Below are 25,258 nucleotides of genomic sequence, written 5' to 3'. Positions count from 1 at the left end.
GGTGTTCTTTTCTTTTTAGCTATCTATTAACGTCTATGACTACAACTGCCATGTGGATTTGATCCGGCTGCTCCGCCTGGAAGGGGAGCTTACCAAAGTGAGGATGGCTCGCCAGAAGATGAGTGAGATCTTTCCTTTGACTGAAGGTAACATATCAGCAGCGAGGCTGCTTTAATAAACAGAGAACTGAAGAGTATACATTCTGTTTTCAGAGCTGAAACTGGGACGTGTTACTTACAGAAATCTGGAACATATAAATAGAGTGCAAAGAAGAAAACCCATCATCCAGTGTCCATGATTTCTAGTTTTTCATCCTCTAGTTTTTTTTTTGCAAAACTTAGTTGTGATCATATAATTTTTTTTTAAATTTTTATTTATTTATGACAGTCACACAGAGAGAGAGAGAGAGAGGCAGAGACATAGGCAGAGGGAGAAGCAGGCTCCATGCACCTGGAGCCCGACGTGGGATTCGATCCCAGGTCTCCAGGATCGCGCCCTGGGCCAAAGGCAGGCGCCAAACCGCTGCGCCACCCAGGGATTCCCCGATCATATAATCTTGATTCATATTTTGGATTCTGTTGTTGTTGTTGTTGTTGTTTTTTAATCCTATGTCATGATGAAAACTTTTTATGTGATTAAACTTTTCCCGTGTCTATTTTCCATTCCAGTGTTTATGTATTTAATCCATTCTCTCAGCACCACATAATTGTATTATAATTAAACTGTTGTTTTCCTTTTTTTTTTAAGATCTTCAGAGAGAGAGAGAGAGAGAGAGAACAAGCAGGGGGAGCAGCAGGCAGAGGGAGAAGGAGAGGCAGGCTGCCCACTGAGCAGGGAGCCTGACATGGGGCTCGATCCCAGGGTCCTGGGATCATGACCAAAGATGAAAGCAGATGGTTAGCTAAGTCACACAGGCACCCCTAGTTAAGGTTTTATAAACAATTTTTAATGCAAATGTTTTATACCTTGTTTGTTACACAGTATTTGGGCATTTAGGTTATTTATACTTGCTTATTTGAAACATAATTACACCATGCATCTTGTAGATCGGTGTTCAGGAATGTTTATTATAATTGATCTTTTAGGGGAGGCTTTGGAGAATGCTGGTCCCAGATCCACCTCTGTCCCACTCTCTCTGCCCAAAAGTATAACTGCTGAGTATGAAATCAGATTGCCCAGATTCATCCCTGGTTTTATTATTTTACTAGCTGTAAGACCTTAAGCAAATTATGTAAACATTGTAAGACTCAGTTTTCCCAGCAGTAAAATGGGCTAACAGTATCTTCTGCCTTATAGTACATGGATTGGATGAGATATCCTATGTACAACATGTATCAAATACCCTAGAATATCATAAATGCTTTGATAAATGCCATTAGTATTCATTATTATGACTATCATCTACAGGAATTTAACAAAGATTGAATGAGAAATATATATGTGTAAGTATTTCACAAAAATAATAAAATGCCCAACAGGTGTAGGGTATTATGATTTTAGTTGTTTGATCTTATCTGGAAGCATAAACCTTCTATGTGCTTGGTACAGGTTTTAAGAATTGAATTTCTGTGAACCGTAGCAAGTTGTATATGGTGGGTAAAATGCTTGTGTGCTCCTGACTCAGAGTAAAGTCCCTGCTTTCATCCTGCCCTTCGGGGAAGGAGATGGTGATGCAGGAGGTGCTGTTGTCTTGCAGAGCTCTGGCTGGAGTGGCTGCATGATGAGATCAGCATGGCTCTGGACGGCCTGGACAGAGAGCACGTGTACGAACTCTTTGAGAAAGCTGTGAAGGATTACATTTGTAAGTTCCCCATTCACTTTTTCTAGGTGTCTGTGAATGCATCCATCTCTGCTGCCCTGGGTTGTACCGTGAGGTGTCCCCCCAATTCAGAAAGGAGGGGGTTAGTCTGGTAGTTAAAAAGATTTGAGTTTACTTATTTTTCTGTGGTTTTCATTTGAGAATATTTGGTTTTAAAATACATAGAAGAAACCTTTGTAGTAAAGGAGTGAATAAATTCACACCTAGTATCTTTCTGATCTTTCTGGCAGGGAGAACTTACATAGTATTTCCAGATGACTAAAGGTTGCCTTTTACTTGTTGAATGGGTTTTTAGAAGTTTTGGACAGAAAACTGTTTTTTTTTTTTTTTTTTTGATATTAAAAAGTTATTAAAACCTTTTTATTTTAAAATAATTACAGATTTACGGGAAAATTATGCAGAAAGGTTCTATACTTACTGCATCCTGCTTTTCCCAATATCTTGTAACTATTGCACAAAATCAAAACCAGGGAATTAATCTTAGTGTACAATGTGTGTATCTATCTCTGAGATTTTATCATACATGGAGATTCTAGTAACCACCACTGTAGTTGAGATACATAATCCTCTATCCCCACAAATGTCTGTATTGTCTGCTTGAGTTGATGTTTTGCCAGCACAGGTGGAGGGTAGACCCCTCTCCCTTTAAGTTTCTTTATCCTCCCCTGTTGGTAGTATGATTCTCTATTCTCTCTCTCTCTCTCTTTTTTTTTTAAGATTTTATTTATTTGTGAGTGACAGAGAGAGAGGCAGAGACATTGAGAGAGAGGCAGAGACATTGAGGGAGAAGCAAGCTGCCTGCAAGGATCCTGATGTGGGACTCGATCCTGCATCGTGGGATCACACCCCGGGCCAAAGGCAGATGCTCAACTGCTGAACCACCCAGGCGTCCCCGGTTCTTTATTCTCTGTATGTACATTTAGGACACATCAGAGAATGCTGTGGGCAAAATGTTTTTTAAAAATATTTTTTAAAAAGCACTCCTTTTATTTATTTTATTTTTAAAGATTTTATTTATTTGAGAGGGTGTGCATGCAAGCTGGGGGACTTGGGAGGGGAAGAGCAGAGGGAGAGGGACAAATAAACTCCATGCCAGCACGGAGCCCAATCCTGAGATCATGACCTGATCATGACAATTCTTTTTTTTTTTTTTTTTTTTTTTTTTTTTTTTAAATTTTATTTATTTTATGATAGGCACACAGTGAGAGAGAGAGAGAAGCAGAGACATAGGCAGAGGGAGAAGCAGGCTCCATGTACCGGGAGCCCGATGTGGGATTCGATCCCGGGTCTCCAGGATCGCGCCCCGGGCCAAAGGCAGGCACCAAACCGCTGTGCCACCCAGGGATCCCTGATCATGACAATTCTTAATCAAAGAGAAATCAAGAGTCAGATGCCCAACCAACTGAGCCACCCAGGCGCCCCCCCCCAAAGTTTCCTCCTTTTAAATTAAACATCCTTCTTCCATATCTGGTTCTCCCCACTCCCCACTGGGGAAATTTCCCCTTGTGAGAATCCCTGGAACTTGGAAGATAGACTGCCCCGAGGAAGAGAATTTTTCAGATTTACTACCCAAAAGAATTGATCAATTTTTTGAGTTTATATAATCCGGATACTGAAAATTACAGGTGTTATATGAATGTGAAATTACACCATATGTGCTGTTAGAAGCTAGACTGCGTCTCTCCTCTGATCTGCCCGTGTGGCTGCTTAGAACCTCTTGACCGTTCTGAAGGTGACGTTCCCATGTGTTTGGATGATCCTATCACCCCTTTGTGAAGGTCTCAGAGTCATTAACAGCACCAGTTCTTTTTCTCCAAGGATCTTTTGTTCCTCCACAGACTGTAATGCTTTTTGGTCCTTTTGGTCCCTGATGGTTTGCGGTCACCCTGCCTTCGGACCTCACTTTCAGTGTTGATGTCAGGATGCCTGCCTTTCCCCCAACAGATTCAGGGCTGCCGGTGGTCAGGAAGTCTGATGACTGTACCATTTAGATTAGATCTTTCTCCTTTTTTGTTTTTTAAAGATTTTATTTATTAATGAAAGAGAGAGACAGAGAACATAGGCAGAGGGAGAAGCAGGCTCCACGCAGGGAGCCCGATGCGGGACTCCATATCCCGGGACCTCAGGATCACACCCTGGGCCAAAGGCAGACACTCAACTGCTGAGCCACCCAGATGCCCCATCTTGAAGCAGTTTTGATTTGGGGCCCTTGGGGTTCTTGTGTTAATTTCAGGAGCCGTGGATCATGGAAATTGTGTCACTTGTTTTGTGAATGTTCGGAAGCCACTTTGGCCTGTTTCTTAGGTTTTAATTATGTTTAGCACATTGAAGATGCTCAATATAGACCGTTTTTCCTGAGCAGGTACTCAGTGATTTCATCAGTGATTTCAAACTGCGCAGGAGGTATTCATTGTACCATTAATAATTATATGCCTGTGGTCTTTTGGCTCTTCAACAGTCTTGAAAACTGGGTTCCTTAGACTCTGGAGGCAGCCTCATGCAGAAGCTTCATGCCTGCTTTGGAACCTGTGGTCTAGTGTTGTGTTCTTTATTTGCCTTATAGTCGTCGTGGACTCTGCATCCTTGGGTTTTCTGAATTTAAAATACCGTTCGTAATATTTACCCCTTCCTAGATTAAATATTGGGAGGAGCCGTGAGGTAACCCATTAAAAATTGCCTTCTTTCCCAGGAGGAGCTGTTTCATAGATGATATGTAAATGTTACTTATCATCTCCAAGGGCTTCAGCTCCAAGAGTTATCTATCTAGTTCTTTTCCTTTTTAAGATTTTTAAGTAATCTTCACACCCAACATGGGGCTCGAACTCACAACCCTGAGATCAAGTTGCATGCTCTACTAATTGAACCAGCAGGCGCCCCTCACTTTTTTGTTTGCAGCCCATATGGCAACTCTGTACTGGTGAGCTAAAATGAAATAGCTAACAAACGCTGTCTAAGTTCTCTGAAATAAACCTGTTTCAATGAAAAAGCAAGCCTTGGGGAAACATACAGTGATTCTCAAATTGGCTTCTTTATCCTTTATGTATTTTTATTGTACAAAGTTAGTGGATAGGCCTATGAAATTATTTTCAGATCTCTGAAAAGTGACTTAATAGGCAAAAAGTGTACAGTGGGAACCACTGCATTACTAAAGAGTTTAATTCATTAGTCTGCTCTAAAAGCCGCAGGGATGAGTATATTAAGTTTAAGAAGAAAATGACAAAAAACAAGGCAATTGGGTATTTTCTGTTGTTGCTGTTTAAACATTACAAATAAGAGACCTAACATATAGACTTCTGGTTACAGGATTGGTGGTTTTAATTTGTTCTTTGACTTTGACCAGAGAGTTAAAAAATTTCAAAAGTTAAAGAATTCTAGGCTTTGAAATTTTTCTGAAAATTGTCTCAGATTTGTAACTGTTTTCATCAAGTTTTTTCATTGAATTTTCATTGAATTCTTTCCATTTTAACAAATAGGCTTTATAATCATGAGTGTATTACATACTACCTGCTGGCATGTTCTGTTTATGCAGTAAAATCTCAATTATTGTAACCTAGTAGGAACACTGTTTAAGATCTACTTTCTTTTCTAGCTGCAGTATTAGTAATAAACATAAATTGGGATGCTTGTTGATATGCTCTTGCCTTTCTGCCTGAATGAGTACTCTTTTGGTGGACATTTTCATTTGTGATGCATCAGAACAAAAGTTTTGATATTTGGATATTTATTTCATATCCTGAATTAATAGAGCACTTCTCCTCCTTAGGTCCTAACATTTGGCTAGAATATGGCCAATACTCAGTCGGTGGAATTGGTCAGAAGGGTGGCCTTGAGAAAGTCCGCTCTGTGTTTGAAAGGGCGCTCTCATCAGTTGGCTTACATATGACCAAAGGACTTGCCATCTGGGAGGCTTACCGGGAGTTTGAAAGTGCGATTGTGGAAGCTGCTCGGGTGAGTGCCCCTGTCTCTAACCACTGTTTGCTTTTGAATAGTGGGGGCTATCTTTGTACATAGCCTTGGAAGAACACAGATAACCAAATGGTTTTTGCCAATCCCTTGGTGTGGGTGGGCAGAAAAGTAAAATTGGTAGTCTTTATGGAACAGCAAGGATGATTTCTTTGACTAAAAAGCAGAGGACTCTATAATTTTTCTGATATTTAAAAATACTGTTTCAGTTACTGGTTCCAGGTGAATATACAAGAATAACCATGTCACTCCAAAAATATATATCTGTATCCTTATCAATCATATATAATAGTAACTGCAAGAGATTTGATCCCATCATAATTGGGTTTTTTAAACTCTGATTTAAGGATTTTATAGTTCTCCGTGTCCCCTTCCCCTATGTTGGTGTGCATGCATGCAATTACCCTTGGTACCTTGTGGAGCCCCCTAGTAGTTAGACCATTATTAAAGTAGCCCAGTCCCTTGTTGATTACATTCCTATTGAAAAGTCTGCAGTGATACCTTTGGCTTATCCTGCCTGAGGCATCAGGGCTAACTCCTTTGGCTGACATGTGTGGCCCTCTAGCATCAGACATGACCCTGCCTTGCTCCCACACCCTCCTCGACAGTCGTACCTTTGCTCTCTACTGTACTTACACTGATCCTTTGACTGGGAGTCCATTTCCTCCTTGAACTACATCAAGAGAGCCTGCAGATGTATCCCAAATGCCAGCTCCTCCAGGAGTCTTCCCTGATTTCCTCCCTTCATAACAAAACTCAGCCTTAAAAATCAGCTGAAAGCAAGCTCCAGTACTTTGCTACTTGTGATACTTGCCTTGTGATGTTTACATTCTGCTTAATTGTACTCATATACATATGTGCATATGTAGTCAATATATACAGTTTTTGTATTTTTGCTTTTCACCCCATCATAAATGGGGTAGCAGAGACAACCGTTTTTATGTCTCTTGCAGCGTTTGACACAATACCTCATATAGCAGGTGTCACTTTTTTTTTTTTTTTTTTTTAGTTTGAACTAAAAAATTTGTTGAAATATTTTTTGAAGTAGGGAGGACCACAAAGTTTGTCATTTACTATAAATTTGCTTCTTTAGCCCATAGCTGGCTTCCTTTCCCCTTTTGACCGGGAACAAACCTTTGATTCACAGCTGGAGAAAGTCCACAATCTCTTCCGGCGACAGCTGGCGATCCCACTCTATGGTAAGAGAAACTGACCTGACAACGTCTGGCCCTCCATGGTTTTTATTTTATTTTATTATTATTTTTTTCCTCCATGGTTTTTAAAATGCTTTGGGGTATGTCCTATTACTACTAGGTTTTTCCAGCATCTTGTGAGGCAGATGTTGCTGGTCTTCTTACTCTCACTGGACAATGTCACCGTGTACGAGGCCCTTGGTAAAAACATAACCTTGAATTGTTAATGCTGAAGAGGATTGAGGGTCAGCCAACAGAACTAGAAGCTAGACTTCCTGACTCTCATTTCCTCCATTAAGACACTGTTGGAGAGGTAGAGTCACTATAAGGAATAGGGAAACTGACCCCCTGTATTTTCTGGGGAAACTTTATTGAGTAAGAGTTCCATTGTGAGCATTTTCTTCTTAGCAATAACCTCTTTGTATCAGAATGGAGATTTTCACTGGGCTTGTATCATTCTTCTGTGGGGGTGATTTGGTTCAGGAGCTCTGTTGATTGGAAGTGTTTACATCTGAATTTCTTGGGCGTTTGGGAAGGATTTTCCTGTTTGGGTGAATGTATTTTGGTAAGCCAAGCCTTTGAAGCTCTGGAGCTTGGGCATGAGCAGTGCCTGGGGGATTTTTCTGGTTATGGGAAGAATTTGGTGCTGTCATCTTGTTTGTTCCCTAGGCATACTTACGCATTGTAACACCCTTGGCATCTCTGGACAACTACTTGAACCCAGATGTAATTTCTCTTTTTACTTTGTGGTTTATTTGGATTTTTTTTTTAAGATTATATTTATTTATTCATGAGAGATCCAGAGAGAGAGAGAGAGAGAGGCAGAGACACAGGCAGAGGGAGAAGCAGGTTCCATGCAGGGAGCCTAATGTGGGACTTGATCCTGGGATTCCAGGATCACGTCCTGGGCTGAAAGCAGGCGCTAAACCACTGAGCCACCCGGGGATCCCCATTTATTTGGATTTGATTTAACAAATTATAAAGTGACTTTCCAGTTGAATCCTTGGGTGACACTCAGAAAAGGCTAGAACTGAGCAGCCTGTAGGTTTCATCTCATATACCAGTGTGCCACGGCATAGTACAGTGAGTAGAGCATGAACTTAAGCCAGACTGCCTGGTTGAAGGCCTTGCTCTACTGTGAACTGCAGACAATTGATGTAACCTTCTACTTGGTGTTTCTTCAAGTGCAACATGGGGATCACAATAGAACCTACTCCATAGAGTTGGGAAAATAGAATGAGTTAGTGGATAGACAGTGTTAGAACATAGGAAGCACTAGGTAAGTGTTGCTATTATTTAATTAACTGATTAATTAGTTGGTAGGGCTTCCTGGGGAATTGCTTTGAGACAGAATATAAGATCAAGTCTGGGCCCAGTAGAAGATTTGATCATAAGAGTTGCTGTGGCCACTGATTTGGGAGGGGCTGCAACATTTGAGTCTCGTGGTTACATATCTGGGTTGATAAAACCCTATGGCAAGACCTACGGGGCTGAATCCATCTTTCAATAGATATGGAGGCCACATTTGCAGAGTATGAAGAATGGTCAGAAGACCCAATCCCAGAGTCGGTAATTCAGAACTACAACAAAGCACTACAGCAGTTGGAGAGATACAAACCATATGAAGAAGCACTGGTAAGTGTTGGCCTCCTTTATGGTAAACTTCTCCCTGCAAATTTTTCCCTAATCAATAGTTGCAAGTAAAACCGTATCTTTAAAATTTGTTTTGTTGTCAAATCTGTAGAGTGTATAAATGTGTACGTACAGTTTACATACTAATAACAAAGTGAACGTCCATGTACCCACCACCCAGGTTAAGAAATAGAACATTGCCAGTACCTTAGAAGTCTCCTATGTGCCCCTCTCCGATTGCCTCCTCTTCCCTCTCCCGAGAGGTAATCACTTTCCTGACTTTTGTGATACTCATTCCCTTGCTTTTCTTTATAGTTTTACAATCTATAAACGTATCCTTGATTAATATATTGTTTAATTTTGCCTGTCTTTGAGCTTTGGTATAACGGAATCGTGCTGTGTATTTCACTGAACTTGTTTTTGGGTTGTACTCATGTTGATAAGCATAGTCTGCTTTGACAGCAGTGAGGTGGTAGGCGTGTGCCACAGTGTACTTATGCACGTTCCTAGCTGGGTCACTTTCCGGTTTGTTGCTTGGAGACACACAGAGAGGCAGAGACACAGGTTTCTGGCTGTTCTTGCAAGAGTCTCTTGGTGTACATACAAAAAGGTTTCTCCAGACTGTGTCCTTAGGAATGGAATTGCCGGATCAGAGGCTTGTGCTGAACTGTTTCTCCAAGTTATCGGTTGACACTCCTGCCCTGGAGTTCTCACTGACCTGAGGGTTCTGCTTGTTCTCACCAGCCTTGGATATTGATGTAAATTATAGCCACTCTCATGGATCTGAAGTTGTTGTTGTAATCTGCATTTCTCTGACCACTAACGAAGTGGAGCATTTTTGCACATCTGTTGGCCGTTGAGATTTCTGTTTCTGGGAGATGCCTTTTGAAGTCTTTGACTCGTTTTTCTTTCATTTGTATTTTTTTCTAATTAATTTGTAGGAATCCTGGATCTGTAATGCTTACTTTTTGGTAGTATCTATTGCAAAAGCTTCCCCCAAGTGTGTGGTTTGTCATTTCAGTCTCTAATGGAATCTTTTGATGACCAGTTCTCAATCTTACTCTAATTGGATTTGTCATTCTTCCTCTTAGGGTTTGTGCTTCTGTTTTGCTTAAGAACTCTCTCCATGTTCCAAACTTGTGAATATTCATAGCTCTGTTTTCTTCTGAAAGTTTATAGGGGTATATTTCACGTTTAGAACTTCATATGGAATTGATTTTTGTGTATGGCCTGAGGTGGGGTCCAGTTTCATTTTTCCATATGAAAACCAGTTGTTCCAGCACTGATTCTGATAATTCCATCCTTTCCTCATTGATGTGCTGGCCCACATCTGTCATAGATTAGCTGTCCATTTGGGTGTGGATCTATTTCTGGGCTTTCTGTTCTGCCCCAGTGGCTTATACTACACTGTCCCAATGATGATAGCTTCATAAGTTTTGCTCTTAGGTAACATGAATCCCATCCACGTTGTTCCTCTTCAAGAATGTCTTGTCTTTGTTTAGCTTTTAATATTTCTATTAAATTTAGAATCAGCTTTTCATATTTTATTTAAAAACCTGTTGAATTTTTTATTGGAATTGCATTGATTGATTTGGGGAAGAATATACATCTTTTATTTATTTACTTATTAAGGATTTTATTTATTTATTCATGAGAGACACACAGAGAGGCAGAGGCACAGGCAGAGGGAGAAGCAGGCTCCATGCAGGGAGCCTGGTATGGGACTCGATCCTGGGACTCCAGGATCATGCCCTGGGCTGAAGGGAGGCGCTCAACCACTGAGGCACCCGGGTGTCCCTGAATATACATCTTTTAAATGTTGAGTCTTCCAACCTATGAACATGGTATAGGCCGTTGCTATTTAGGCTCTATCTTTCTGTAAAGTTTTATAAATTCATAATTTCTTCTGGTTCCTTGAACACATTTTTTTAAGATCTATTTCTAAGTTTGTTTTTTTTTCCCTCAGTGGTCAGCTATTTTTTTTAAGTCTATATTTAATTTTATTATTATTTTTTTATTATACATTGAATTTTTATTAGTGTTCAGTTTGCCAACATATAGAATAACACCCAGTGCTCATCCCGTCAAGTGCCCACCTCAGTGCCCGTCACCCAGTCACCCCCCACCCCCCGCCTACCTCCCCTTCCACCACCCCTAGTTTGTTTCCCCAGAGTTAGGAGTCTTTCATGTTCTGTCTCCCTTTTAAGTTATTTTTGATTCCTATTGAAAATGCTGACTTTTTAAAAGATTTGCTTTTCTTGTTGTCCTTGGTATATAAATTGTAATTTGTTTTTTATACTAATTTTTTGTCTATTGAACTTTCTGAATTCTTATAAAGATTTATAGATTTTTTTGGATTTTCTGTGTTGACCATAATATTTGGTTTTTGACTACAACATTTTAAGTGGCGTTTTTCTCCCTGTCTTGGTCTTAGAAAATACTTTCAACTTCATGCCTCAGACTTATTCTCGTGTTTTCTTGTATTTCTTACCTTTCTGCTTGACCTGAAAGGCATCATCATTAAGTTAATCTGGCATCATACAGCCTGCTTACATTCACTATGCACATTTCCCACTACCTTTGCTCTTCTTTCCTTGCATCCTGGTGTAGTTGTCTGGAATCATTTTTATTTTGCTTCAGGTACACCCAGTAGTCTCCTGCACTGGATATTTGCTGGTAACAGATTTTTTCGGTTTTAATTTGAAAAGGTCTTCAATTTGCTCTTTAAAAGTTCATTTCTCAGGATGTAGAATTCTAGACTGAGAGTTATGTCTCCTGTCTTTCTTTGTGGCTTCTGTTGTTGCTGCTGAGAAGTCAACTTCCTTGATGGCAATCCTTGTTTTCTCTCTGGCCCATTTTAAAATCTTACTGGTTTTGTTTGATGTCCTGTAATATCATTGCAATAGGTCCAGGGTATATCTTTGTATATATCTTTTTTTTTGTGGTTGGTTGGGCTTCTTGGCTCTGTTTTTAGGTATCTTGTGGTGTAGTAGGAACAGAGACTTTGAGAGCCGGGCTGCGTCAAGTTTGAATGTTAGCTCTGCCAGTTAGTTTCTAGCCCTTTGGCTTTGAGCTCATGCTTAGCCTCTGTGTGTATCAGTTGCTTCAAATGTAGGATGGGGATAACGACACCTCAGTGTGAAGATCAGATCCTTAGTACATCTTTCACCAGCAAAAGCTTAATCTGCACCTAGATTTTGTCCTTGGTATTTCTTGCGTCTTTGCTAGTTTGCTGATGATTTTCAAAGATGTTCTTCATATTGAAGCTAGTAGTTTTGGTTGTTTTCAATGGCAGTCTGGGTAACCGGTTTGTTATTATAAGGAGAAACTGAGACTAAAACATCATCTTTCCATGTTCAGAGCACGTGTGCTCTCCTGCTGGCCTGCCTGTGCTCCCTCCCTTTTCCACATGTAGATGATTGGTATGTGGTTGGATTTCTCAAAGCCTCATTAATGAAATCCTCAGCTAGTTCGTTTTGTTACGACCGTTAGTAGAATGTGGCTGAAGAGAAAAGCTGAGTAAGGATTTTGCTTGAAAAGAATTTTGATTGAAGGTCTTTGGATCAGTACACATTCAGCCTAGTCTCTTTCATGTTCTGCATGTACCTGCACACTGGCAGGAACTGATATTTGGAACGAGAAGCCTTGGAATGAAGGCTGTAAATCACTCCAGTGTGGTTGTGTTCACTTCATTCAGTGGGCCAAGAAAGTGACTTCTGTTTTGGAGGGGTGGCTAGCCATGGTCACTGGCAAAGGTTTTTTCTTTCATTCAGTTTCTGTGGGATGCTCCCATTAGAAACCCCCTGTGGCCTAGGGGTAGGTGTAGAAAAGGGTCTCTGGAGCCTTTGTAACCATTGCTGTGAAGAGGCGCTGTGAACTCTTACTCTGCCCGTCATGTTGTAGACCCCGGCATGCCAGAAGTTCTGACAGTTGGGATTGGGGATTCTTACTGACATAGCCAGTCTTGCCAGAATTGAATATGAAGATATGTTGTGTTTCCCGACAGTGTCAAGTAGCTCATTTCAACCTCATTATGCTTTGCCTCAGTTGCAAGCAGAGGCGCCCAGGCTGGCTGAATATCAAGCATACATTGATTTTGAGATGAAAATTGGTGACCCTGCTCGTGTGCAGTTGATCTTCGAGCGTGCCCTGGTTGAGAACTGCCTCGTCCCAGACCTGTGGATCCGCTACAGTCAGTACCTAGTAAGACGACTTGACTGTTCTAACTTACCTCCTTGCTGATTGAGAATCTGTTCAATGAAAAGTAGCAGGAGTGCCCAGAGTTAGTTGTGTGCTACCCCTCTCTGCTTCCCCCTTTCCTCTCATCCTCCTCTCACCTCTGCCAGCTCACAGTTTTTCCAGTGTTTCAAGTCATTTCAAATTGATTGCTAACTGTGAAAAAAACTTGCACAGTCTTGCTACTGAGGACTTTCTGACAGATTAACTTTTTTCTTGTAACTTTTCAGTATATAAAAAACATAAGCATTAGAACACAGATTAGTAGGGTGAAAAGCTCCTGGACTCGTCTCCTAGCTCCAACAGTTAACTCATGGCACTAGTCTGTTTCGTTTATATCATTAACCCTCTTCCCCCTTTCGTGTAATTTTTGAAGCAGAGCCAGAAATCACATTTCTTTGTAAATATTTCAATATGTGGATATAAAAGATTTTTTTTAATGTTTTGCTTTTTTTTTTAAAGATTTATTTATTTATCTGTTTATGATAGATACAGAGAGAGAGAGAGAGAGAGAGAGAGAAGCAGAGACACAGGCAGAGGGAGAAGCAGGCTCCCTGCAAGGAGCCCAATGCATGACTCGATCCCGGGTCTCCAGGATCACGCCCTGGGCCAAAGGCAGGGGTTAAACCACGGAGCCATCCAGGGATCCCCTATATAAAAGATTTGAATCAGGATCCAAACTAGGTCCATCCATTCGGATTGGTTGATGTCTCTTAAGGCTGTTTTCATCTATACATTCCCCTTATTGCATCTTTTCTTGCCCCATTCCTTCTTACAATTTCTTTCTTGAGGAAACCAGTCCTATGAGAGGCATTTCTAAGGAGATTTCTTTTGTTAGCTGATTGTGCTGAAAATGTCTCATGGATGGTGAAACCTGTAATGATAGCATTTTATCTCCTAACTGTGGACTTCTTTATCATAGGATCGGCAGCTGAAAGTGAAGGATTTGGTTTTATCTGTACATAATCGTGCTGTTAGAAACTGCCCCTGGACAGTTGCCCTGTGGACTCGTTACCTCTTGGCCATGGAAAGACATGGAGTTGACCATCGAGTGATTTCTGGTGCGAATGTTTTTGTGGGAAGAGTCTTAGGCTTTCTGTTCCAGACCAGAAACATAGTGCTGTGATAGTCATTAAATCATCCTTCCCTGGCTGGTTTGGGATATTGAGTATTAGTGACAAAAAAGGCCCTAAGTGGGAAATAAACTGGTTACAAGCTTTTATCATGCTAACACTTCTTGTGATTTTCCAGGAAGTGGGAGTCTTTTCTCCAAACTTACTTGACCTGGAGTTCTTTTAGTGCAGGGCATCTTGTGGAACGTGCCCTTTCTAGAACACAGTTCATGCAAATCCCGTAGGAGCTTTTCTGTTGAACCTTTCTCTCTAGCCCATTTCACTTTATTGCATCTTGTCATTATTATTAAGTCATATAGTATTTGATAGTCAGTGGAGGCTTTTGTAACAATCTTGATAACTCTTGATAACTTCCTTTTGAATTTGTAACAAATCCTGGCTTTTTCTTCAATTTTAGTGACCTTCGAGAAAGCTTTGAGTGCTGGCTTCATTCAGGCCACTGATTATGTGGAGATTTGGCAGGCGTACCTTGATTATCTGAGGAGAAGGGTTGATTTCAAACAAGGTATTTATATTCACGTGTCAAATTCAGTTCTTAGTTTTTTCCTAACATGTTTTGGTGAGAGTCCTAGTTGCCCAAATACATTATGATTAGGCAAATGATGTAGACCAGCCATTGACAACTGTTTTTCCCCCAGAACTTTTAGCTACATAAATCCTTAACCAGTCTTGCTGTGAATTGTAAAGGAAGAGTTAGGGTCCTTTTATCCTGGCTCCTGCCAGCATTTTCCATACTGTGCTTTCTGTTCTAGTGTCTTTCTCCCCCAACTATGTGATGAGGGCAGGGACTGGCAATTCTATTTCTGTGTCCCCAGCATGATGCCAGGTGCATAGCAGGCTCCCAGGAGTTTCACTGTAGGATTAAACAAACAAACAAAAAAGACATGGTATGCGGTTTCCTGAAGCCAAACCTCTCTTGCAACTTCTAACAGACTCCAGTAAAGAGCTGGAAGAGCTGAGGTCTGCATTCACTCGCGCCTTGGAGTATCTCAAACAGGAGGTAGAGGAGCGTAAGTGTGGCTTCACCTACTCCTTGATCCACTTGTCTTTCCTCTTGGTGGATATGCCTTCTCAGAGGCTGTTTGTCTCTAAATTCATTTCTAATTGTGACTAATTCTGTTCTTCCAGGTTTCAATGAGAGTGGAGATCCAAGCTGCATGATCATGCAGAACTGGGCTAGGATCGAGGTAAGTGTGTTTGACACATCTGTCTGTGACATCCACCTTTGAAGGACATTTGTGTAATAATATGGCTAATGTTGAGTCAGAATCCTAGGTGATGGTCTAGGGTCTCTAAGAGTTTGTGTTCTATATCTAGCTCGATGAGCATTCAGCTGTTTCTTAAGAGAAACACCAGTACTTGGGTAAGAACTTATGCAGCAGACATCGGAAATCCAGATGTTCACTTGTGGACCGCCCCACCCTGGTGCGTGGTTTGTGAGAGTATACTGGATATGTACTATCTGGCAGGCATTATACTGTGTGCTGGGGAAATGAGGTAGACCTGCTCTGTGCTCCTAAGTCTTTAATGTTGTGTGGGAGTCAGAAATTTGACAAATAATTAGGAAATAGATATTATTTTGGAGCAAGGACCCCAAGTGACTAAGGTATGGAACCTGCTCTTGATCAGCTCACAGAATTGTGAAATTCTAATCATGTTTTATTTTCTGAGGGGGAGTCAGGTCAAAGAAACAAATATCTATCAGGTTCAGAGAGGTTCGCTTGTCCAAGTCACTTAAATGGCAGAGCTAGGACCTACTCCTAGATCAGTCTTTCTCTGCATTGCCTCTTGGACTAAACTTTTGTAGTAAGCTTGATAAAAATAAAAACCTGTGGGCTCCTGCTCTTTGCTCTCATATAGTATAGGCGAACAGCTTGAGACTTGTCACCTCTAAAAGCCGGAAGTGGTTGAGCCGGGCCTGTTGCTGTGCAGCGTGGCTGGGGAATATGCAGGGAGTTACAGAACACTGATCATCAGTGGGGGGTTTTAAGGCACTTCTGTTCAAAGTATATTTTGTAATAGGTGCCAACGTTGCAAGTTTTGAGTCTTTCCTAGTGGAGCCTATTTATGCATTTTAGGCTCGACTGTGCAATAATATGCAGAAAGCTCGGGAACTCTGGGACAGCATCATGACCAAAGGAAACGCCAAGTATGCCAACATGTGGCTCGAGTATTACAACCTGGAGAGGTAACCAACCTGGGGGCGTGTTGGTGGTGCTTATCAGGGGTCAGCTGTTGTGGGTCCTGGCTGCCTCCTGCCAGCCTGGGCTTGCTCCTCCCCACAGGCCTTGGGCCTTTATCTGCCTGTCTTTCATTAGTGGCTATGTGTGTACTGGGCGAGGTTAGGAAACTAAACCTAATATTTAGTGTCCAGGCTTGTCGTACAGCCAAACGTTTCTTTTAGTTTGTTATTTTGGTTTGTTTTGATTTTTGGACCTGAATATTTTATTTGACTTTTTGGAGAACTATTTTTTTATATTGCTTTTGTATGTAAAAGTAGAAAATATTAAAAAGCAGAGAAAAACCCCAAATTATCTGCAGCAATAAATCCAGAGATGTAACCCCTGTTAGCTAATGGTTTTTGAGATTTTTCTATGCTTAATTTTTTTTAAAAGAAAATGCAGTGACAGAGTACATGTTACAAATTTTAAAATTTATTTTAAATAAATGAGACATGACCAACTGTTGTAAACATGGGGAAGATGTAAAGAATAAGACCATCTTTTCTATTTATTGTATCTTGAACATTGCATGTCAGTAAATGTATTTCTGTATACTTTTTGGGGGAATATTTTTTTTACCCCCCATTTAAAAAATAACATGCTCAAATTAAAATAGAGCATTTGCCAAACTATGTGGTAGAGAGTGAAAGTTCCTTAGCATCTCACCCCCAGAGATGACCACTATTAAAGCTTCTTGAATATTGTTCTAGGTCAGCAGTTCTCAAGCTTTTTGTTCTCAAGACCCGTTATACTCTTAAAAGTTTGAGAACTGTAGAGAGCTTTTGTATATGTGAGTTGTATGTACTTAATATTACCATATTAGAAAACTGAGAAATTAAAAATTGTCACAATAGTAAATTCATTACATTTAACATAAAGAATATATTTTGTGTGTTTTTCAAATTCCAAAATAATTTAGTGAGAAAAGTGGCACAGTTTTGTAGTTTGGCAAGTATCTTTAGTCTGGCTTGGAAGACAGTTGGATTCTGATGTCTATTTATGCATTTACTGTGTTGTGAATTCTCATTGAAGAATATGAAGAAAATTTGGCTTCCTGCAGATAGGATATTAAAGAAAAGGGTATTTTAACCTTTTCAGATAATTGTGGATATTTTTTCACACTAGGGCAAAATTCAGCAAGTGGTAGTTTTTTAAATAGTTTCAGTGTGGAATCTGAAACCATACTGAGTTTTTCAGACTTTGTTATATTAATATTCACTGGCCTGAAAAAAAAGTATTTTTTTAAATTTCATTTACTTATTCATGAGAGACAGAGGCAGAGACACAGGCAGAGGGAGAAGCAGGCTTTTCATGCAGGGAGCTGGACATGGGACTCGATCCCGGGTCTCCAGGATCATGTCCTGGGCTGAAGGTGGCGCTAAACCACTGAGCCACCGGGGCTGCCCCTGTTTTGTATTTTGAATAAACCTTTTATCCATATGTGCTTCTGTGACATGCATTGTTCATTTGGAAAATACTCATTCACAAAGTCATGCAGCTCTTCCAGTATTGACACATTTCATTATACAGCATTTAAAAAATCCCGTTTGTTCATATCCTCAGTGATCTTAGTAGAAGTCTTTTTTTAAAAAAGATTTATTTATTTGAGAGAGAGCGAGTGCACATGCAAGTGGGGAGGGGCAAAAAGAGAGGGGGAGAGAGAGAGAGAATCCCAAGAGCACAGAGCCTGACACAGGGCTTGATCACACGAGCTGAAACCAAGAGTTGGGCACTCAACTGAGCCACCCAGACTCCCCAGTAGAAAAGTCTTTTAAGTAGGAAGCTGTCAAACTCAAAGTGGCAGATACAGGGACACCTGGGTGGCTCAGGAGTTGGGTGTCTGCCTTCGGCTCAGGGCATGTTCCCAGTCGGGGGATCGAGTCCCACATCCCTGGGGGGAGCCTGCTTCTCCCTCTGCCTATATCTCTGCCTCTCTGTGTCTCTCATGAATAAATAAATAAAATATATATTTTTTAAAAGTGGTAGATACAGATTTTCCAAAATTCCGATTTTCACTTAAAAGCTGCAGTTTGATCATGGCAACAAATAAACAGCCAGTGGTTTTCCTTGAAGTGGTGGACTCACTTCATTAATTTTCACAAATGTCTGCCAGGTATTCAGGTCTATGTAACCACAGTTTTTATCACTCAACTGTTTCCTCAAGTAAAAATGGTGTTCTGTGAAAAAACAAACTGTTCAACTTGCACCTCAAACAAAAAGATAACACTTTTCTTTGTGACAACCATTTTATGTTGGTATGCAGGAAAAGTGCTTTATGTGTATATCTTCTTTTGTCACACACAGTATATAAAATGTGTGCAGTCTAGATTTGTGCTAAGGATTAGGGTTAGCCATAGCTTTTGCACATCCCCTGAAAGGGTCTTTGAGACCCTCAGAACTACATGGATCATACTTTGAGAACTACTGCTCTTAACTTTTTTTTTTTTTTTAACTATTATATGTATTTATAAAATTTATGTATATTTTTAAGTTTTTAAAAATAGGAATGGGAGCATAGTGTTTCATAATTGTTGTTAATAAGAGATTATTATAATTACTGTGATTAATGGTGTATCTTCCCATGTGAGTATCAGAATGTGTAATTCTGGGGTTTAAATCTGACCATTCTCTGGATTAGTGCTTCTCTCCTTGGGTAGGGTGGCATCCTAGAATTTCTATAAGGACTTTATCAAGTTACATAGCATTCTTAGATCTCCCACCTGTGTCGCATATATGCCAGTGCTATCAAGGCAGGACACCTGGTAGCAGACTATTGTCCTAGGTGCATTTTCCAGTAGCATCTCCTTGGCTAAAGGAAAGAGTGATTTAGGCGAAAACCTTAGTTTTGAGTTGAGGAAAAAGGAGAAAACATTATAAGTAGCAGTAATACAAATAGCTGTGGATATTCCTGGAAGCTAGAGCCATTGCAGAGCTTTTGATCTTGTGACGCTACCTGTGAGAAGATGGCCCCTCCCTTTGTGTGCCTTCTGCTTTGTGTCCTTGTGGCAGCAATGCTTTGTTTTCTGTCCTAGGGCACACGGTGACACCCAGCACTGTAGGAAGGCCCTGCACCGGGCCGTCCAGTGCACCAGTGATTACCCAGAGCATGTCTGTGAAGTGTTGCTCACCATGGAGAGGACAGAAGGTGGGGACCCTCAGCTCTCTGATTCTGGTTTGGAGTCTGTCTCATCCACCATTTGGTCTCAGGACAGACTGTATGAGTACATCTGCTCAGGTGGTGCTCTGTGATTAGACTGCCTGGTGAGCCCACATTCCCCTTGCCTGTCTCTGCAGAGTTTTGGAATAAAGGAAGGCTGAGACATGGCTCTGGCACAGGGTTCTCTTCATTTTTTGTGGTGGGTGTGGTTCTGTCTACTTGTTAGGTACTAGGAGTACTCCTCCCTTGTCCTCAGTCATGACAGAAACATCTCCAGACTCGTTCCCTGGGGATCCAGAGCACTCTAGTTGAGAATCTGTGCAGTAGCACAGTGTCATGCACACCAGAGGCACACTGAGGGTCAAAGGGCTAATGACTACAGGCTTTGGGCGTATGCACATCCCTCATTAAATTTTAGAGCCTTGGCATTAAGTTCTCAATAGGGAAAAGAAGTTGTCAATAGGAAAATAGTGAATTTATCCATGGGCATTGATTTGGATTTTGGGTGTGAACCCCTCAGAACTGGGAGTAAAACACCCAAGCAACAATAGATTAAAAACACCCCAAAATTTATCGTTTGAGCAGCTCTTAAAATCCTTCAGTCTTCATGTAAATGTCATACACCTTTTACATTAAGAATGTCTTCGTTTTAGTTTGCTAATGAGAACCTGTAATAGATCATATTCTGGTTTTCAAGTCTTTTCTAAAAGAGAAGGGTTTTTTGTTTTTTGTTTTATTTTTTTAAAGACTTAATTTTTTACTTTCAAGAGTTTGTGCATTCAGTGCACTCTCTAGCAGTGGGGAGGGGCAGAGCTCGATCCCAGGACCCTGAGATCATGACCTGAGCCAAAATTAAGAGTTGTTGCTCAACCGACTGAACCACCCAGGTGCCCCAAGAGAAGGGTGTTTTAAACACAGCTAGAAGAACTGGTCAAATTCTGAAAAGTTCAGGCCTACTATAAGGAAATCTGAAAATAGGGAACTGACTCTCTTGTGGAGATGTGGGGAAATTAAGAACATTTTATATTACCCTATCTTTTAAAATTCTAAATAGTGACAGTTTGCTTCTGTTTCTATCTAGGTACCCTAGAAGACTGGGATATAGCTGTTCAGAAAACCGAAACTCGATTAGCTCGTGTTAATGAGCAGAGAATTAAGGTAAGGATGTTATTTAAAGCCTTTAGAAGCTTTTCTGGCTATTTTGACTGTGTTTGGTGTGAATATTTCTTGTTAAAACCTTTGAGGTCTTCTGAAGAAGTATCTTTTACTCAGAATATTAACTAGTGGAATATTTGAACCTGTATTTAAGCCTGTCTTGTATAATTTTCTTGAATTGGCTTAGAACTTTAGCCCTGATGATAAAAACTTTATGTAGTAGGGGAGTTTGGGACCTAAAGTTTCCTGGGATACAGATGGAAAAGCTAAGAATGGAGCCTCACTTAGTCCTGTGATTGGAACGGGAACACATCCAAATTCATTAGAGCTCCAATTTTACATTTTGTTTTCTTTCTGTTGGTGAGTAATTACTGGGGATGTTGCAGAACATCCTGTAGATGTGAGATCACATCTTCTTAGGAACCCTAAGAAGCCTACATCTTCTTAGGAACCCTAAGAAGCCTGGTAGGGAAAATTGTGAGCACCGCACCCCCTGCCCAAGCCATCTCCTCATGACCTTTCTTTTCCTTGGGGTGGCAAATTTTTCTTCCCAGCGTCCCCTTTCCTCTCTGCTCATCATGGGCCTGTAGAGTTCCCACAGTTATTCCATCCTAGTGATGTATCCATGTTCCCATCTTCCCAGGCTGCAGAGAAGGAAGCAGCCCTTGCCCAGCAAGAAGAAGAAAAGGCCGAACAGCGGAAGAGGGCCCGGGCCGAGAAGAAAGCATTGAAAAAGAAGAAAAAGACCAGAGGTGCAGACAAGCGCAAAGCAGAAGAGGATGATGAGAAGGAGTGGGGTGATGATGAAGAAGGTAGAGCTTTCTGGAAGTGTTGTTTGGGAACATCTCTAACTTCCAGAGAAGTTACAGGCACCATACATAGAACTTTTTGTCTTGAACAGTTGAGAATAAGTTGTCAGCATGGTGCCCCATCACCTTTCCCATCCCTGCCCGCTGTCCACATTGGCATCATCTTCCCTCCCTACTTGGGCTCCCACAGCCCACCTGTCCCTGCCCTTCTTCCCCTTGGACTCAAGCATCCTGTACCACAGCTTATGCAGACACCTGCCTTGCTCGCCTGCCAGACAGTTTTGCCTTGGTGGAGTTTTCCAAGCAGTGCTTCTCTGGCCCCTGCCATTTCAGGGGCAGGCAGGTGTGGGGCAGGTTTATTTTGGCAGAGTCCACTAAGGTAAAGAATTGCTTGTAGACTTTCAGGGACTCCATACGTGTTCCTGGTACAAAGGGGTCAATTAGAGGGAAGTAGTAGTTCTGTTCACCTTTCTTGTGCACCTTTTTGAGACTGTCAGAAATGACCACGGATGGGTAGCTGGGTAGCTCACTGGCCTTGAGGACCCCAGGCTTAGCGGGGGAAGGCAGATGTGACATGTGATTGTAGTGGTGTGTAATTAGGACTGTGGGACAGGACGGTCTGGATTAATGGTGAAGGCCAAATGAGGCTCTGCTGGGTCAGCTCCCCGTAGGAAAGACTTCATGCACTATACCGTCTGGAGGCGAAAATGGGTGACTGTCCAGTGCAAAGGAAGAAGGGAGAATTAGACAGAGCATGCCTCAGCAAGGCATGAAGCACAGAACAGCCTAGCATTTTCTCTGAGCAGCAAATAACCGGGTTTGAGCCCTGATGCATGCTGAGGACTGTACTGGGGTAGGTGAGGCTGGAACAGTGGGCCAGTTTGCTCACTCAGGGCCCCTCTTGAATGCAGTGAGTAGTAGTTAGACTTCCATCAGGAAGGCAGTGGGGAATTGATAGGCCTGGAAGTGGGGCCAGTGCCAACTGGCTTTCAGTACTGTCCCTCCAGAGGCAATAGGGCAGATGGGTTGGAGTAAAATGTTAAACTGTGTTGAAGGACACAGCATAACAGTGAACACTTTAGGAATTATAGTGCTTTGCAGAGTGTAGCCTGTGCAGTGCATTTGTCAGAATCACCTGAGGTGCTTGTTTAAATATAAGTCCCCGGGGCTCATGGGAGTTCAGTCGATTAAGCATCCAGTTCTTGGTTTCAGCTCAATTGGGTCATGATCTCAGGGTCGCGGGATCAAGCCCTGTGTTGGGGTCTGTGCTTAATGCCTAGTCTACTTGAGATTCTTTCTCTCTTACTCTGCCCCTCCCTCCACTCACACACATGGGCACATGCGCACTAGGTCTCTCAAAATCTTTAAAAAAGAAATGCAAGTCCCTGGGCCGTATCCCTCCTTTGCTGCCCCAGGCTTTCTAGAAGAGGGGTACTAGAATTTGTCATCAGAACTTTGAGGCCCTCCTGAGCTTTTGTGCACTTGACCCTTGAACCTTGGAGGTTAGGGGTGCCAACCCCCCACACAGTCAAAAATCCATGTTTAACTTTGGATTCCCCAAAAACTTAACTACTAAGAGCCTACTGTTGACTGGGAGCCTTACCAGGATAATGTAAATGGTTTACTAACACAGATTTTATGTTATATGTATTATATATTGTCTGCTTACAATAAAGCTAGAGTAAAGAAAACATTATTATACAAAGATCATAAGGAAGAGAAAATACATTTATGTATTGTATTTATCCCAAAAAGTCCGCATGTAAGTGCACTTGTGCAATTTAAACCTGTTCAAGGGTCAAGTGTAATTAAGAGTGGATAATGGGGACTTATGTTATCACTTCACTTGATTTAGTCCACTCACTTGAATGTAACTGGGGCCCAGAGTGTGGGACAAACAGCTAGTGGGACTTGTTGCATGTGTTAGATAAGACTTGATGGAGGGTGTGGCATGGGCCTGGCTCCAGAGAAGGACAGCTATATGTCCTGTGCAGCTGCCGCAGATGCACCATCCAGAGTGGGAGGAGGACTTGTATCGAGCAGCTCGCTTAAGAGAAGTTCATTAATCATTGTTCCTTTTCTTCTTTCACCCTGTAGAGCAGCCTTCCAAACGCAGAAAGGTAGAGAACAGCACTCCTCCAGCTGGTGAGGCACAGGATCTAGAGGCAGAAATGGGACTCTTTGGGAAAAGTGCACCTGTAGACGTCGACCCTCCCTCCAAGCAGAAGGAGAGGGCAGCCGCCCTGAAGAGGGACGTGCCCAAGGTGCCCCACGACAGTAGCAAGGACAGCATCACCGTCTTTGTCAGCAACCTGCCCTATAGCATGGACGAGCCTGAAGTGAAGCTCCGGCCGCTCTTTGAGGCCTGTGGGGAGGTGACAGAGATCCGCCCCATCTTCAGCAACCGGGGGGATTTCCGAGGCTACTGCTATGTGGAGTTTAAAGAGGAGAAGTCAGCCTTGCAGGCGCTGGAGTTGGACCGGAAGACTGTAGAGGGGAGGCCAATGTTTGTCTCCCCCTGTGTGGACAAGAGCAAACATCCCGACTTCAAGGTGGGTCTTTGTAGAAAATGCCTTTCACATCAGGTTACTGTGGACAGATTGAACATTTTGTCTTGCAGCAAGCAACTACCATTTAGAATCTGCGTGGAATATTTGTGGTCTGTGAAGAACTAGATGCAGGGTCTAGTTCTGAGCTGGGTAGGTGAGGCCTGACTCACAGCTTAGTGATACCGAGCTTGCGCTAGTTGACAGATGATGAGAAAATTGGAAATTCTAACAGCGGCTGCTTGCCACTGAATGTTGAGAAGTGGCAATGGCTGTGCGAAGGATTTACTGTGTCACCTTGTCAGATCCTCATCCAAACTCTGAGGGTAGCGGGTAGCGGCTTTCATCCCTGCCACGTTCCGGAGGCAGAAGCGGGGGCTTTGAGAGGTTAAGTGACTTGGCCAGGGTGACCCCATTAATAGTTCATAGCACCCAGAGTCGGCTGTGGTCTCTGGCTAGGGTGAGGCCTGTGGCTGAGTCTGGTACTAGCTACAGTATTGTACGTTGGGTTGGGCCATGGGTGCTTGACTCTCTTTCCCTCCCTTCCTGTAGGTGTTCAGATACAGCACTGCCCTGGAGAAACACAAGCTGTTTGTCTCGGGCCTGCCTTTTTCCTGCACTAAAGAGGAACTAGAAGAGATCTGTAAAGCTCATGGCACCGTGAAGGACATCAGGCTGGTTACCAACCGGGCAGGCAAACCGAAGGTCAGTGTCTGTGCAGACGGTGTCAGCCTCCCGAGGCTCTGGCAAACCTAGTTCTCCATCTGTTCAGATTCTTAGTTTCTGAGTGGGTTCCTTGTTAGCTGAGAAATAAGTGAACAGAATAATAGGGACACTTGGCACTACTTGCATTTGGAGTCAGAGTAACCTGTTTCTAGCTAATCATACTAAAAAATAAGGCATTGAGGGAAAAGGAAACTTACCATGAATTAGTAGGGGCCACAGTGCAGACCCCTGGCTGTGAGGGTTCTTTTTGGTAGTGTGTGCCCTCCTGCCCCAACTCACCTCTTCATTAGGTTTCCAGGTGCCTCCTTCAGTCTCTTCCCCAGAGACTCCACCAGATTTTCCTATTAGCCCCCTTAGCATCCTGTGAAATCTTTTTGCGTCACGTTCTGAGTAGTTGGCTAGCCACGAGTTTGGATTCCCTGTCTTTCTCCAGCCTCTGGGTTGATGGAGAGTTGAAGAGCATGAAGTAAGGAGGGACCCACATGAAGGCTCACCCTGTATCCAGGCGCCTCATTCATTTGCTTTTGCTGGATTTACTGGTCTGTCTCTCCCTCCCTATCTTTTTTTTTTTTTTTCTGCAGCAAGCACAAGGTACACTGGCCTCACAAAGGTTATCTGATATTTACAATCTGTTGCAGAAACAGGGAGGAAGAGTGTGACTAATGCA

General features: G+C 42.1%; 1 protein-coding gene across 2 annotated transcripts in view; it reads left to right on the top strand.

Moving 5' to 3' along the window:
- Window positions 1-25,258, top strand: part of SART3 (spliceosome associated factor 3, U4/U6 recycling protein) — a 37,607-nt gene that overhangs the window by 10,207 nt on the left and 2,142 nt on the right. The window contains exons 2-17 of one of the 2 annotated variants that reach the window (XM_041728811.1): window positions 20-146; window positions 1,697-1,801; window positions 5,583-5,767; window positions 6,876-6,981; window positions 8,486-8,610; window positions 12,655-12,810; window positions 13,766-13,904; window positions 14,374-14,481; window positions 14,909-14,986; window positions 15,105-15,163; window positions 16,055-16,164; window positions 19,231-19,343; window positions 20,437-20,513; window positions 21,154-21,322; window positions 23,417-23,871; window positions 24,418-24,570. In XM_041728811.1, the coding sequence (XP_041584745.1) occupies window positions 20-146; window positions 1,697-1,801; window positions 5,583-5,767; window positions 6,876-6,981; window positions 8,486-8,610; window positions 12,655-12,810; window positions 13,766-13,904; window positions 14,374-14,481; window positions 14,909-14,986; window positions 15,105-15,163; window positions 16,055-16,164; window positions 19,231-19,343; window positions 20,437-20,513; window positions 21,154-21,322; window positions 23,417-23,871; window positions 24,418-24,570 (2,265 nt within the window). The remainder of the gene's footprint in view (window positions 1-19; window positions 147-1,696; window positions 1,802-5,582; window positions 5,768-6,875; window positions 6,982-8,485; window positions 8,611-12,654; window positions 12,811-13,765; window positions 13,905-14,373; window positions 14,482-14,908; window positions 14,987-15,104; window positions 15,164-16,054; window positions 16,165-19,230; window positions 19,344-20,436; window positions 20,514-21,153; window positions 21,323-23,416; window positions 23,872-24,417; window positions 24,571-25,258) is intronic. The other variant, XM_041728812.1, reaches the window with a different exon arrangement.

The sequence above is a fragment of the Vulpes lagopus genome, chromosome 14 (genome assembly GCF_018345385.1).
Source record: "Vulpes lagopus strain Blue_001 chromosome 14, ASM1834538v1, whole genome shotgun sequence".
Classification (NCBI taxonomy): domain Eukaryota; kingdom Metazoa; phylum Chordata; class Mammalia; order Carnivora; family Canidae; genus Vulpes; species Vulpes lagopus.
Note: the sequence above shows the minus strand (reverse complement) of the source record. Positions and strands in the feature narration are given on the sequence as shown.